At 42.1% G+C, this 12,090-nt stretch overlaps 1 protein-coding gene across 5 annotated transcripts in view; it reads right to left on the reverse strand.

The window, feature by feature from the left end:
- Nucleotides 1-9,947, reverse strand: part of tasp1 (taspase, threonine aspartase, 1) — a 44,461-nt gene extending 34,514 nt beyond the window's left edge. For 3 of the 5 annotated variants that reach the window (XR_010327014.1, XR_010327015.1, XM_064317031.1), the window contains exons 1-8: nt 9,197-9,417; nt 8,026-8,242; nt 6,658-6,725; nt 5,037-5,105; nt 4,019-4,139; nt 2,402-2,486; nt 2,171-2,250; nt 692-798 (exon numbers count right to left, since the gene is read on the reverse strand). Coding sequence is in view for 3 of the 5 variants with exons in the window: in XM_064317031.1 (XP_064173101.1) it covers nt 692-798; nt 2,171-2,250; nt 2,402-2,486; nt 4,019-4,139; nt 5,037-5,105; nt 6,658-6,725; nt 8,026-8,167 (672 nt within the window). In the remaining 2 variants the exon portion in view is untranslated. Of the gene's footprint in view, nt 1-691; nt 799-2,170; nt 2,251-2,401; nt 2,487-4,018; nt 4,140-5,036; nt 5,106-6,657; nt 6,726-8,025; nt 8,243-9,196; nt 9,418-9,712; nt 9,836-9,863 lie in introns of those variants that run through there. The other 2 variants (XM_064317032.1, XM_064317033.1) reach the window with 2 other exon arrangements.
- Nucleotides 9,948-12,090: the final 2,143 nt, after the last annotated feature.

The raw sequence follows: 12,090 nt of genomic DNA on the forward strand, positions 1-12,090 counted from the left end.
CAGAGCAGTGCGGTACTACCAGGAAATGCCTGTTACTCTACGCTTAAGACTAATTAAATGCAGAAGAATTAACAGAAATAAATAATCATGGAATAGAGTTGGGCTTTACAGTCTCCATGGCAACTGCTACCCACAAGACAGCGAGCTGAGCCACCGTCAGCCATCTTGCCACCCCCACAGCGCCGACCAAAGCTCATTTTACACCGGGGATCCCCTGCACGCGTTTACGAATAAATCAAAACATCCAGTCCCCCTCTCGCCGCCCTTCAAAGGCGCTGAAACGCTCTAATTTAGCGTCTAACGCGCGCAGGGGCGGCGGCTTCGCTCTCATTAAGGTCGGAAAATGAGAGACCGGCAGAACCGCGGCGGCGTGAGCAAGTCTGTCGGAATTTGAGCCCGAGCCCGAGCCCGTTTCCCCGCCGGGCCCTTCCTCGTCACCCATTTTAAAACGTAGCTCCGCCCACCTCCCTGCGGCTCCACAAACTCAACGGCTCATTTACAGCAAGAGCAATCGGGGGGGAAAAAACCGAAATAACGCCAACTCGGTGTACATTTCCTTTTCAAAACTGAGTCTGGGGCTGGAATCTGCGGAGGAGAAACCCTGAACTACAAACCCAAAGCCATTGAAACGTTTCACCGAGTGACAGAAAGATCCGGAAGCACGCTCTGGTGCGAGACGCCAGTCACTCACGTTTTCGCTTGATTGTCTTCTCTTCTTGGCCTGCTTGTACTCGCTCTCCGCCTTCTCGGCCAGCTCCATCTTGCGTTTGTTCCTCTTGTACGCAGACAGACTAAACTCTGCGGGAGAGAGGCACCGGTCAGCTTTGCGTGTTGCTGGGACGATTTCAGACAGAAACATTTTACACCGGCGTCTTCCAATTTCTGTTCACATTGCCAGTTAAAAAATATCACTACGTCACATCACATCATATTTATTTGGCAAACGCTTTCATGCAAAGCGACGTACAGTAAGTGCATTTCGAAGGTCACTGCAACAACTACAAAACACAGGTCCGATAAGATACAATACTCATTATGTAACAATTATTCATAGCCGTGAACACATTAAGTCCGGTTCACACAGTAAGCATAGGTCAGGTCAGAGAGTAATGTTAAGTCAAACTAGGAGGCATGACAACAAGCTACAGCATCAAGATGACGTCACTGCTGGACATGTGACAAGTCCAAATTTATACGCGATACGGTGGTATGTCAGTTGGCTCAAAAAACTACAAATATGGTACTCAGCAAATGCAAGATAAGCAAATGCTAAAAAGCCGTGTTTGTAGTGGGAAAACATGCAAACCCACTCGACAGCACTCTTTGATAAGGTAAAAGCATGTTAGCGTTACCCAAAAAAATTGCACTCTGGATCATGGGACGTAATTTCCCTCAAAAACAAGTCCCTAACAATCAGCTTTAAGCATCTATAACAGTGTTTTTAGAAGAGAGCTCCATCCAGGGAGCACACGTCTGGCAGAAAAACCTTAGTCTCGTGTAAGAGATCCGCAAGGCGCAGAAACACTGTCCAATGAAAACCCACCAGTGAGTTATTCTCTTCCTGTAAATTTCCAAACTTAAAAAAAAAACCTTTCAAATGAAATGTCCTCGTTTTTATTATTCACCCACTTGAAGGCTGGGTTTTTTTTCTGCGTTTACAGCCTGCAAACTCAGCTGTTCCCCGTCGGTTCTGAGCCACCCACAGACCGGGTGTGGGCACAGACACATGTGCTGCGCGAGTCGGTGTGGTTCGCCGACCTTGGCCCTGAAAGGCTCTCTTCCGGAGTCTTCCGCGGTTCACAGTAACGCCACCCAGGCTAGCTGTCTATCGGTGGGTGTGACTTATTGGCACACTCATATATGGACCCTCAAGTGCGTCTGTATGTACACTACTGATAAAAGCACCACCATGCCCAACACATGCCTGTCTGAATGCATGCAAATCTTTGCTAAAAATTAAGTTAAATTATCACACGTCTCATATATTCGTCCCCTCCTGATTTTTCATTCCGGTATTACAATAAAAGAAAAGCCAGCAGTACCTCAAGAGGACAAATAATTTATGCATTACTTCTATTATCTTCGAAAAGGTCAAATTTTCCTAGTTGTATCAGAAGGTCTATTGCACGAGGTGAGGGTGGGATATTTATGAATGCCAGCTGGTACTCACTTGTGGCCATTTTATCCGAAGGGCAAGGAGGTATCCCATGATGCACTGCCCAGTGATATGCTCCTTTTCCCACTAAAAAGCTGAGAGAGAAACCAGTGGAGGAGCTTGTGAGGATGAGGACTTAACCCCTGCTTCCTTACAGCTCAGCACTGAAAATAAATGCAAATAAATGTACAAATAAAAATTATAGTATACTGGACCAGAAGGGCAGGACAAGGAGATTGGTATTACCATGGAGGAATTCTGCCAGCCGATAGCTTCCCCTTCTGTGCCTCCTGTAGTAGTCTGTTTGCCACCAAAACTGGATTCTTTATGCCTGCATAACAGAGGGAGATTAAAACAAAGTTTCGCAGTGGAACACAAAAAGTTTTAGCCTGTATTTCTACATTTAAAGCACAGGTACAGCTTGTGGCTACCTGGCTTAGTACTGCTAGCTAGCAAGTCAGAAATTCCTTATCTAAATTACCTTACCCTCAGCGTTTACTTTTTGATATAATAAGCAATGCAAGTAATCGATCTGTGTAGCTGATGAACTAGGGTGGGTTAATAGCAGCAAATGTACGTGATCAGACCTACATCAGTACAATAAATATGGAAGGCAAGAAATAGATAAAAAGCTTTCACAATGAAGACGTAATGGTAAGAATAGAAAAGCAGCGAAATTCAGATCTAAACAGTGCTGAACTGGAGCATTAAAAACAGAAACAATATTAAAACCGAATGTGGAAAGACAGTAGTGTACAATATCTGACATGCACTGCACATTGAGGCATGGCTGTGATAGCCAGTAGCCTTAACTCAAAATTGACGAGTCCACATTTTGTCTGGCAAAGGTGTGAGGAGGCTCATTTTGGGGCTTAAATTTGGTCTTAATGTTTATGCAACTGATGAATTTGCATAAAGTAATGCGAGAAATATAATACAGGAAGAAAAATACTCGTCTAATGCTAAGACCAGGCTGAAATAGCATCATGCATCTGGCTCCGGGCAAACATTAGTCAGACAAGAATTTTCTTCTAGTCAAAGATTAATTCCTTTAATGGCCTCATTCATTGCAGTGTTAAATGAAAACAGGCTCTCTAAATTACGCCTGGATTAAGAAAAGAAAGAATTCCGGACTTTTCTTCAACCCTTCTGTTTTTTAATCAAAAATGTAATAACCAATGGAATCCTGATATCCACATCACTTGATGTTCCAATTGCCAGTTAATCACATATTCCCCTTCTCCCACCTAACTGTTCCAACTCAATAGTTAGGCACTGGCAGTAAGTACCATAGGCCATTATTTTTATGCTGTCCACTTTTCCCATCAGACTTCATTTGTCCGTGCAGTATTCAGTGATATTTTCATAAAACTGGAGATGCATATTGTGCCAGTCAGATAATGGATAATGGCCATAAATGAGATTCATGTGCTGTTCAGGAAACTCCCAGCTTTAGGCAGCGGGAGTGACGATGACTCAGCAGTGATGACTCAGGATGAAGCAGCCGTACAAAATGGCGGCTACAACAGGCCGAATGGCTCTGACAGTAGTTTGGGCCGCACGATGAAAAGGCTGTAATGAACGGTTCTAAAAGGCGGCTGTATCCATGGCGTATTGAAGACAAATGGTCGCGGCCTTGCTTTATGGACCTGTATGGACCCAGCCTCCATTTGGTGCTACTTTCGAGGGAAACATTAAGAGGAAATGTACACGGGAAAGCAAGCGGCCTAAATCTGGGCCAACAGACACTCACATTTTTTTCTGGTACATCTGATAACTAGCAGAAAAAGAATACTACAGTTCAGTCGCCACTTCACTGAGGAAATGGAGGCCTAACTCTCCACTGGGGAGCTGGAGACCTACCGCTCAGGGCTCCCACCGCCCCGAAATGCAGGGACTTTCCGTCCATTATGCTGGCATCGCACTCGATCTCCCCCGACAGGTTCAAGTTGGAGCCCGTCCCTGCGTTTGTAAACGGAGAGTCCTGCGAATTTCAAAAAACTCTGCTTAGACTTCCTGCAGAACGTGATGGACTGGTGAGGGTTTGTAAACCGAGTCTCGCTGACAGGAGAGAAGAAACCCCCATATAAGGCAAGGCTGTAATTAACCACAAAGCCCCAAAATGATGATGAACTCCAGACTATCACCTGAAGCCTTTCTTTAATGGGCACTCTTTACATAAGACCAGCGCTATGCTCTAAGTACGTTCCATCGGGCCCCGGGCAAGGCACGATGCACATCTGAGACTACGGGTCGAGGTCAACATCTCTTTATGCCACAAACTGTATGTGTGCATCTGAAATCTAAAGCAACCAGCACAACAATCCGTTTGCCACTAAAACCCTCTCCAGGCAGAGGTTGCAGATACTGCATTTGCAGCAATGGCTCACAGTATGTGTCATAAACTGGAGATTTAAACGTAAAATTCAACAAACATCTGCACATGAAACCCAAAGTTAGTGTTCTGTTGTATGTGCCTGGCACATCCCCGGTACAGTACATGGCTCTCAGTCTCATATTATTAAATGGAAGGTGTGGACAACAAGGCATAGTCCCAAAACTTCACATTCTCAATGAACAACCCAAGGTGACTTTTAAGCTAAGTAACTCTTCTCAAACAAAAAAGAAAAAAAAAGGTCTTGGCACACACTTAATAATCTGTCAGCAGTAAAAAGCAAATTGCAATTTTAGACTTGCTGCAAAGAGAATGTATGTTCTTAATCATGTTTATGAAGAAATTCCGCTAGTCTTCCACTTGTCTTGTTGTTTGTATTTTATGTTCATGTAGTGTGGTTGTCTTGGCCAGGGCTGACTTGTAAAAGAGATGTAAATCTCAATGTGACTACCCTGGTAAAATAAAGAATTTAAAAAAAAAAAATACCTCTAGCTCCACAAGAGCAGCGGTTACTGCATCCACTGCCATGGCTCCGGCCTTCAGCTTCTCCACCGCCTAAAAAAACAGGTACAGGTATGGGTACAGATACAGGTATAGGTACGGGTACAGGCACAGGTACGGGTACAAGTACAGGGCAGGTGATCCCTGAGTAAATGGCACCCACAGCTGCTTAATCTCACGAAACCCTTGGATTCGATGCAAAAATCACATCCATAGCCACCTCAAGGGAAGATGCTACTCAGTGCAATTTTTAAAACCTTCCCAGAGGACTTAATCTCAGCTTGTTTATTACAACACAGTGACATTCTCCTGAAGTTGGAACACTGGCTTTTCTGACTCCAGGGGTCACTTCATGGTGATGCAATCTGGGATGGTTTGCTCTTGTGGAATTGAACAGCATTGTCCTCCTGAGGCAACGTGATTCATGGGGTATTATTCTCAGTCTAAACAAGGCTTTTTTTCGTTCTTACAGTTATATTGCAACTGCATGTTCAACTACAAGAACACGCATTTGAATTATGCCTCCTGTGTATACTCGCAAGGGATGGATTTCCAGAACATGAAATTTTCATGAGCTTTATATCAAAACTGTAAAGACTTCACAAACCTAAAAAAGAATCTCCACTTTACAAACCTAAAGAAAGGCTTCTGACCGAGTCTGGTTCCTGAGAGACGAGAAGCATGCAGCCACTCCCCAAGAGCTTTGAAGTCACCCTTGATGAGAAACTGTGCCGACGTCCAGTTATCAACACATAACTTACATTCTCTGGCACGCTTGGGCTCCTGACCACTCAGCTCACGGGTCATTCGTGATTACCAATGATACAGGTCCCCCCTTGACCTTATTTGACCATTTTACTCTTGTACAAAATTAGATTATCCTTTTTAGAAGATCGGAATGCCGATTCAACTCTTCAAATCTGATCTTCAAAGTTCTTCAAAGCAATGATCAGTGACTTTCTTGCTTCTTGGGCACATTTGACTTTTCTCAGGCCGGGAACTTCATTACCGTCATACTTCAACAACTAAGCTGAACTGAGGCTTGTGAGAAAACTTTCTAGACTCTCCAGAAAAAGAATTCAGCAAGGATGTAAAATTCAAGTGCAAAAAAAAAGATGAAAAAGATTTCGATAAAAAAGACCAACAAGTCAGATTTTAGGAATAAGAGATGTCCTGAACCAGTTTTTTTTTTGTCTCCCGACCTAATCTGAGTAGGGTAGTATTGGCCAATATCAACCATTTTTTGTTATTTGTCTGTTTTTAATTATTGAACAGCTAGCCGACACATAAGAACACCCAGCCTGGCTTTAAACCAGTGAAAAAATTGTGCTTTAGTAAAACTGCTCATTTTGGCGAGGTCCTAAAAATAACTGGGACTTAATTGGGAGCCTGACAACCTGGGAGGAATGGCGATGCTGTTAACAGTCAGAAGGGAAAGCTGGGGCTTGTAGTATTCACTGTATGGGGGGTGGCGCCACAAGATCAATTCAATCAGTTTCAGAGTTAGCATTCTTTCAGAAGTGCCCCTTTTTAAACCTTTAAAACCTTTTTTATTCAGCGCCCCTTCTAAGCCAATGAACAGGGGTATGGTGATGTTCAAACTCACCCTCTGACAGGCTCTCTTGCAGACATGTTTATATTCCTTGGCTTTGGATTCTGAGTGGTAACCGGCCCCTAAAAAAAACAAAAACATAAATATAAAAAATATCATGTGAGTTTGACCACTGCGCTAATTAAAATGAGCTTGAGGTGCATTACAATCAACCTCTAACTTGACAGAAGACTACATGATAATGCCTCAAAGGAGAAGTTATGAGACATTCATTATCAACAAAAACACTGTGATTGGCAGGATCCCAGGGCCTGCAATGTTTATTGTTCTGAGTACAGCACAGTCCAGAGCACACACTCAGAGCCTTCAAAGTCTATAGCCCAACAGACAAAGGTAATATCAGCTTGAAGGCAAAACTAATACCTTATTAAATTATACAACCAGTGAACTAACGTCCACATTTCATTTTTTGGCTGTAAAAACAAACTCAGCTCTCTTTCTTACTGGCTCCTAATGTAGCAGAGATGGAACCAATGATAAGTATGACAACTTGCACCATCTCTAGAGACAAACAGAAGATTGGTAAATTTGCATTTAAGTGTCAGAGTACTGCACTCCTCAAGACTTCTTTTTTTAAAAAGAAAAGATGGCATTATGTTCATTCATTTTATGAGTTTCATACTGTTCTGTTGCCTTCTCAAAGGTAACTTTGTTATTTGGCAATTCATGGAAAAGTTTATGGCAATAAATCAATGCATTTCATACACTGTCTTCCTGTTTACCAAAGACAATTGAAACTCTCAGACAGAATCACAGTCTGGTTGTAAACGGTTCTGTCTGTTCTGTTCTTATTTTAATGAGTGGTTTCTACTGAATATGTAAAAAAACAAAAAAACAATCTCTTTATGATGGACCATAACACATTTATGTGTAAACTCCAGTCACAAAACCAAAAAATAGTTGTCACAACTGATTTGTGTTGACAGATTATCTTTGCCAGATAATTATATAGCCAGACCCTTCATAAACAGTATCCAAGTTCTCATATTGGTCAGTACTAATAACCTACTGAAATGTTTTTTTTTTTTTTCAACATTGCTAGATATTATACTTTTAAAAAAATGAATTTGCTACAGTATCCTTGAACTTGGGAGAACAAAGACTGCCACATATGTCCTCCAAAGCACATTCAGCTAGCCATTGCATTACACCTGCACTGTACAGGAGACCTGTACTTTATGCACAGCCAGCGCAGGCAGAAAGCAGGCATTCCTCCTGTCAGAGAGCTTATTCTCAAGCAATGACACTCGGCATTCAAAAAACCCGCCGACCACAAACCTCCCTACCCTCGCTTCCCCTCCCCTCCTGTGGGTGATAGCGTACCCGACCGTGCACAACTCGGAGCGGAACGTGAGCACAAACCTGCGTGCACCAGCACGAAACCCACAGCGTGCCCACTGGGGCCCTGCTCGCCGTCACGCCGCGGGGGGGGCGCCGAGGGGGCGGCGACGTTCGGGAGGTGGGAGGGCTGCCGCGCCTCGGCCGCGCTGATTGGGTTCTCCATTACCCGAGCCCAGCCCACCCAGCATCATGCCCCGCCTCACCCTCACAGGGGACGCATCTCAGCAGGCAGCAAGTCCTGTTAGGATGACATCATCATCACAATTCCCATGGCCCCTTTCACCATCTCAAAGCATTTGCACCCACAACCCAGCATAGGGGGACAGGGGGAAAACACATAAGACGGTAACTGAGTAACACACTCAGAAATTGCTGCTGTGTTCTTGTGCAAAATGGCTGCAATTAATCCCCAGGTTGGTGCTACATATTGGTGGTGGCTGAGGGGAGTTCCCATTTGAGATCATGAGATCACTGTTACTGCATAAATGTAATCCAGTTGTCACCTACATCTGGAGTCATCCAGTGCATGCTGGGCCACTCTGTGTGTTGTGTTAAATTGTGTTATTATACATCAGGCTTACTGTGCATTTAAGGAATGACAGTCACGTGGACACAGTAAAACAGTACAGCATGGAACCGCAGACAGAATAACCCAAACTGCACAGAATGGCTTAGATTTAGAACAGGCAGTTGGAAAGCTTTATATCATATAGATCAGGGATTACAGGAGTACAACGGCCTTCCTCATGTCCAATATAATATAGCAACATAGCAAGTTACTAGCTAAATGAGAAACTTATTTCACGTTTCTAGCCAGCTTGCAAGCAAGTCAATGAACACAGAACATGCAAACAAATGTCATGAATTACTGGCAGAAATACAGGGGGACATGGTCCCTTTTATTTCAGCTGCTTGCTTCAGTTAATGCAATATTAAAAAGCAATAAGCTAATTAGCAAGCTATGTAATATTTCTGCTATCCGAATTACATTTATCTAGCTGCAGTAGCTAGCAAAATAATTCAACCATGCACTGTGGTTACATTTGAGCTTGAAAAATACTTAGCAGAAACCATGTGTGCATCATCCAAAAAAATTCCGCGACTATTAGCTTGCTTGCTAACCAGCAACATCTTCACCAATTAAACTCAACTGAAGTTGAGTGACAATCGTATTGTGAGAATGCAGACTTACTCTGAAAGAAAACTTCACGCCAACTACCCCGCTAATTGCAACTTGACGAGTGCATTTTAGTTTCTAAATGTCTGAGAAATCAATCTTCATAAAGTCAATACAATTAGCCAACTTTGCAGCGATCAATCGCAAACGAAATTTCCGGCGCCGCTGACGAAAGTATTCAGATATTCGTACATTCCAAAGTCGTCGGTGGCTAACCTCAGAACCAAATCACTTCCTAGTTCAGTGACACACATCGTCACGTGATGCGGGTCTCCGCCTTCGCTGTCGCCACTGAACTGTATAGGAATAGTTCATTGGCTGTCACTGACCAGCAAATTTTGTGAACGCGACAATTGCGGAAGTAACTGTAGAGACTTTCAGAGCGACCAAGACCGTCGGTAGATTTAAGTTTTCCGCACAATAAAAAGTAACATTCCGTTTTTGTGTGTGCTTATCAAGCCCATACAGATTGGAAACACCCATTTTCTCTCTAGAAAGCAGTACCACAAATTGTCGTTTACAGAAACTGACCCATGGGGAGCAATTTGTCGATTTTATGTGCAGAATAGTCGGCATTCCCGAGTTAAACGTTGGTATCTGGCATGCGACTAGAATAGCCTACTGTGGTTAGGTTATGGTTATTAGAATAGAACAGAAGTGGTACGGCTGCGAGAATACTAACAATCAGAGATGGGTAACCCGGCTTCAAAGAGTAAAAAGACTGACCATGTATTTTCCTCACCAACATGCACTAAACCAGCTGATTACAATAATTAGTTCTCCTATCATGCTGAAGAGTTATGCTAATTAGAATCAGCTGGTTTAGTGCATGTTGGTGGAGAAAATACATGGTCAGTCTTTTTACTCTTTTACTCTTACGCGAACAATGGCATAATTGTATTACTGTACTACACTCTTTACTATGAATATAGCTAGTTTACATAGTTAAAATACCAGCACCTTTTAGAAACTCTGTGTCATTTCTCCTGCCATTCAAACATTGCACCGCTGAATCGAATGAACCCTGGATGGATACTGAAAACAACCAATTTCCAATTGAATTAGCTAGTTATATTCAATTGAGTATATTGAGTATTTTATTTGGGTTTAAATTTGTGATTAATTCTGAATTATTTGGCTTGGATACCGATGCTTTAACTTAGCTATTAACGTTGAAACATGTTACAAAACTATCAAATATCTTATTTATTTTTCATGGATTTGCCTTAAGATTGACCAGTTAAAGCAAAACATTTCATACTTAAATAAAGAGTCATTCTCTTTTCTATTAGATAAAACTTTTCAAGGATTTTATATTCTTTATTGGAGCAAGCATACATGTTCATTGATTTTCTCCTCCATGTAAGGGCAATGGGACTCTGACTGGTGTGAGCTAGTGGGCCAAATTCAAAATAAAATTGAGGACTGCAAATTTAGCAAAATAACGCAATGGATGGGGAAAGTAATGAGCAGTTTCACTTCAATGCAGAATAATACCATAAGAAAAATAACTGATTTCACTTCAGTTTGAAAAGTTCAGAAACCAGTTTACACAGTACATGCTGAAAATACTGACCTCTAATGAGAAGAAATACATGCAAGCCCAGCTGCCATATTTTATTCACTTGCTTTTTGGCTATAAGCTTACAGCCCTGGATATGATATTTAAACCCAGTGTGTGATGCAGAAAACAGAAATGTCCTGGGTCTTTGGGGAGGAAAAAAACAGACACAGAAAACACAATTGAGTGGCTCTTCCTTGCAAGACTCGGAAGAGTGTATAATCATAATCTTAATGACTATATTTATTGACAAGCTTGCTCCATACTCTATGATTGAAAAATACTTTCCCTTTTAGCTTTGAGATGGAAGAGATAGAAATGCAAAGGTAAGATTTCAAAATTAGCTGTTTTTCCCACCATCCTGAAGCAGTTGAAAAAGGGTACAGCAGAGGACTTTATGCAATGTCTTTCCCCAGCAGTTGTTCATACCATAGGTTTCAAAGAGCATTTATAACTATACATTCCACAGAGAAATAACCTTTGTTTTTTTTTTTTTTGTTTTTTAAGGGCAATTCCTTTGCAACAAACACTGTACAAAATGGTTTGACTGTCAGAAGGATACTCTTGGATACTCCTGGCAGTGCCTCTAATGTGTAAGGCTTCCTGTCACTTCTTCAACTAGAAACAGATGTTTTCTAACCAGGTAGCATGATAAATGTAAAAATGCCATTAAGATCATCCTCTTTTCAACTGACCATGGATGGGCTCCAGAAATATGGCAGATAATTTCTCTAGTCAATCAGCAGTCACCTCAGATCAGTAAGAAGTCAAAGGGAGTAAGGGAGGGAAGATGCTACTTTGGTCAGCATCATTGGTCAGCATGGACAGCACTTCCTGTTCCTGCCCACTTCCTGCTACTTCCTCCCAGTGGCTCCTCCCCACAGTTCTGCGAGCATAGCTGTCTTTAACGTCAGTCTGTCATCAAATAAAAGTTTGAGAAATGGTAAGCAAGAAGTAGGCCTACATATTGCTGGGACTTTTCAAAAAATCTAAACTGATAAATTATACTTTTTTGTGATTAAACTTGGTTGCACTTAAGAGCCTACAGTAACTATGAGATTTGGTTTTCTGGTACCATTAGGACAACGCGATACAGCTGAGTCTTTAAAGCAGTCTGAGAATAACAGGTAACTCCAGGCCTCACATGCTGGCTTATTGGTCCATTAGAGCTTATTATCTGTTTCCAATTCATTACATAAGGGCTGATAACATTGTATGGCCCACATCTGGAAATATTTATTGAAAAATTTAGCCAGCCTACGTCTTATTTACGACAAACAGATGGCTTCATCTTCATGTGAAATAAACTATTTTGAGCATTACAAAAGCAGATGCAATCTGTTCACTT

This window comes from Anguilla rostrata, chromosome 18, assembly GCF_018555375.3.
Source record: "Anguilla rostrata isolate EN2019 chromosome 18, ASM1855537v3, whole genome shotgun sequence".
NCBI classification, from domain to species: Eukaryota; Metazoa; Chordata; class Actinopteri; order Anguilliformes; family Anguillidae; genus Anguilla; species Anguilla rostrata.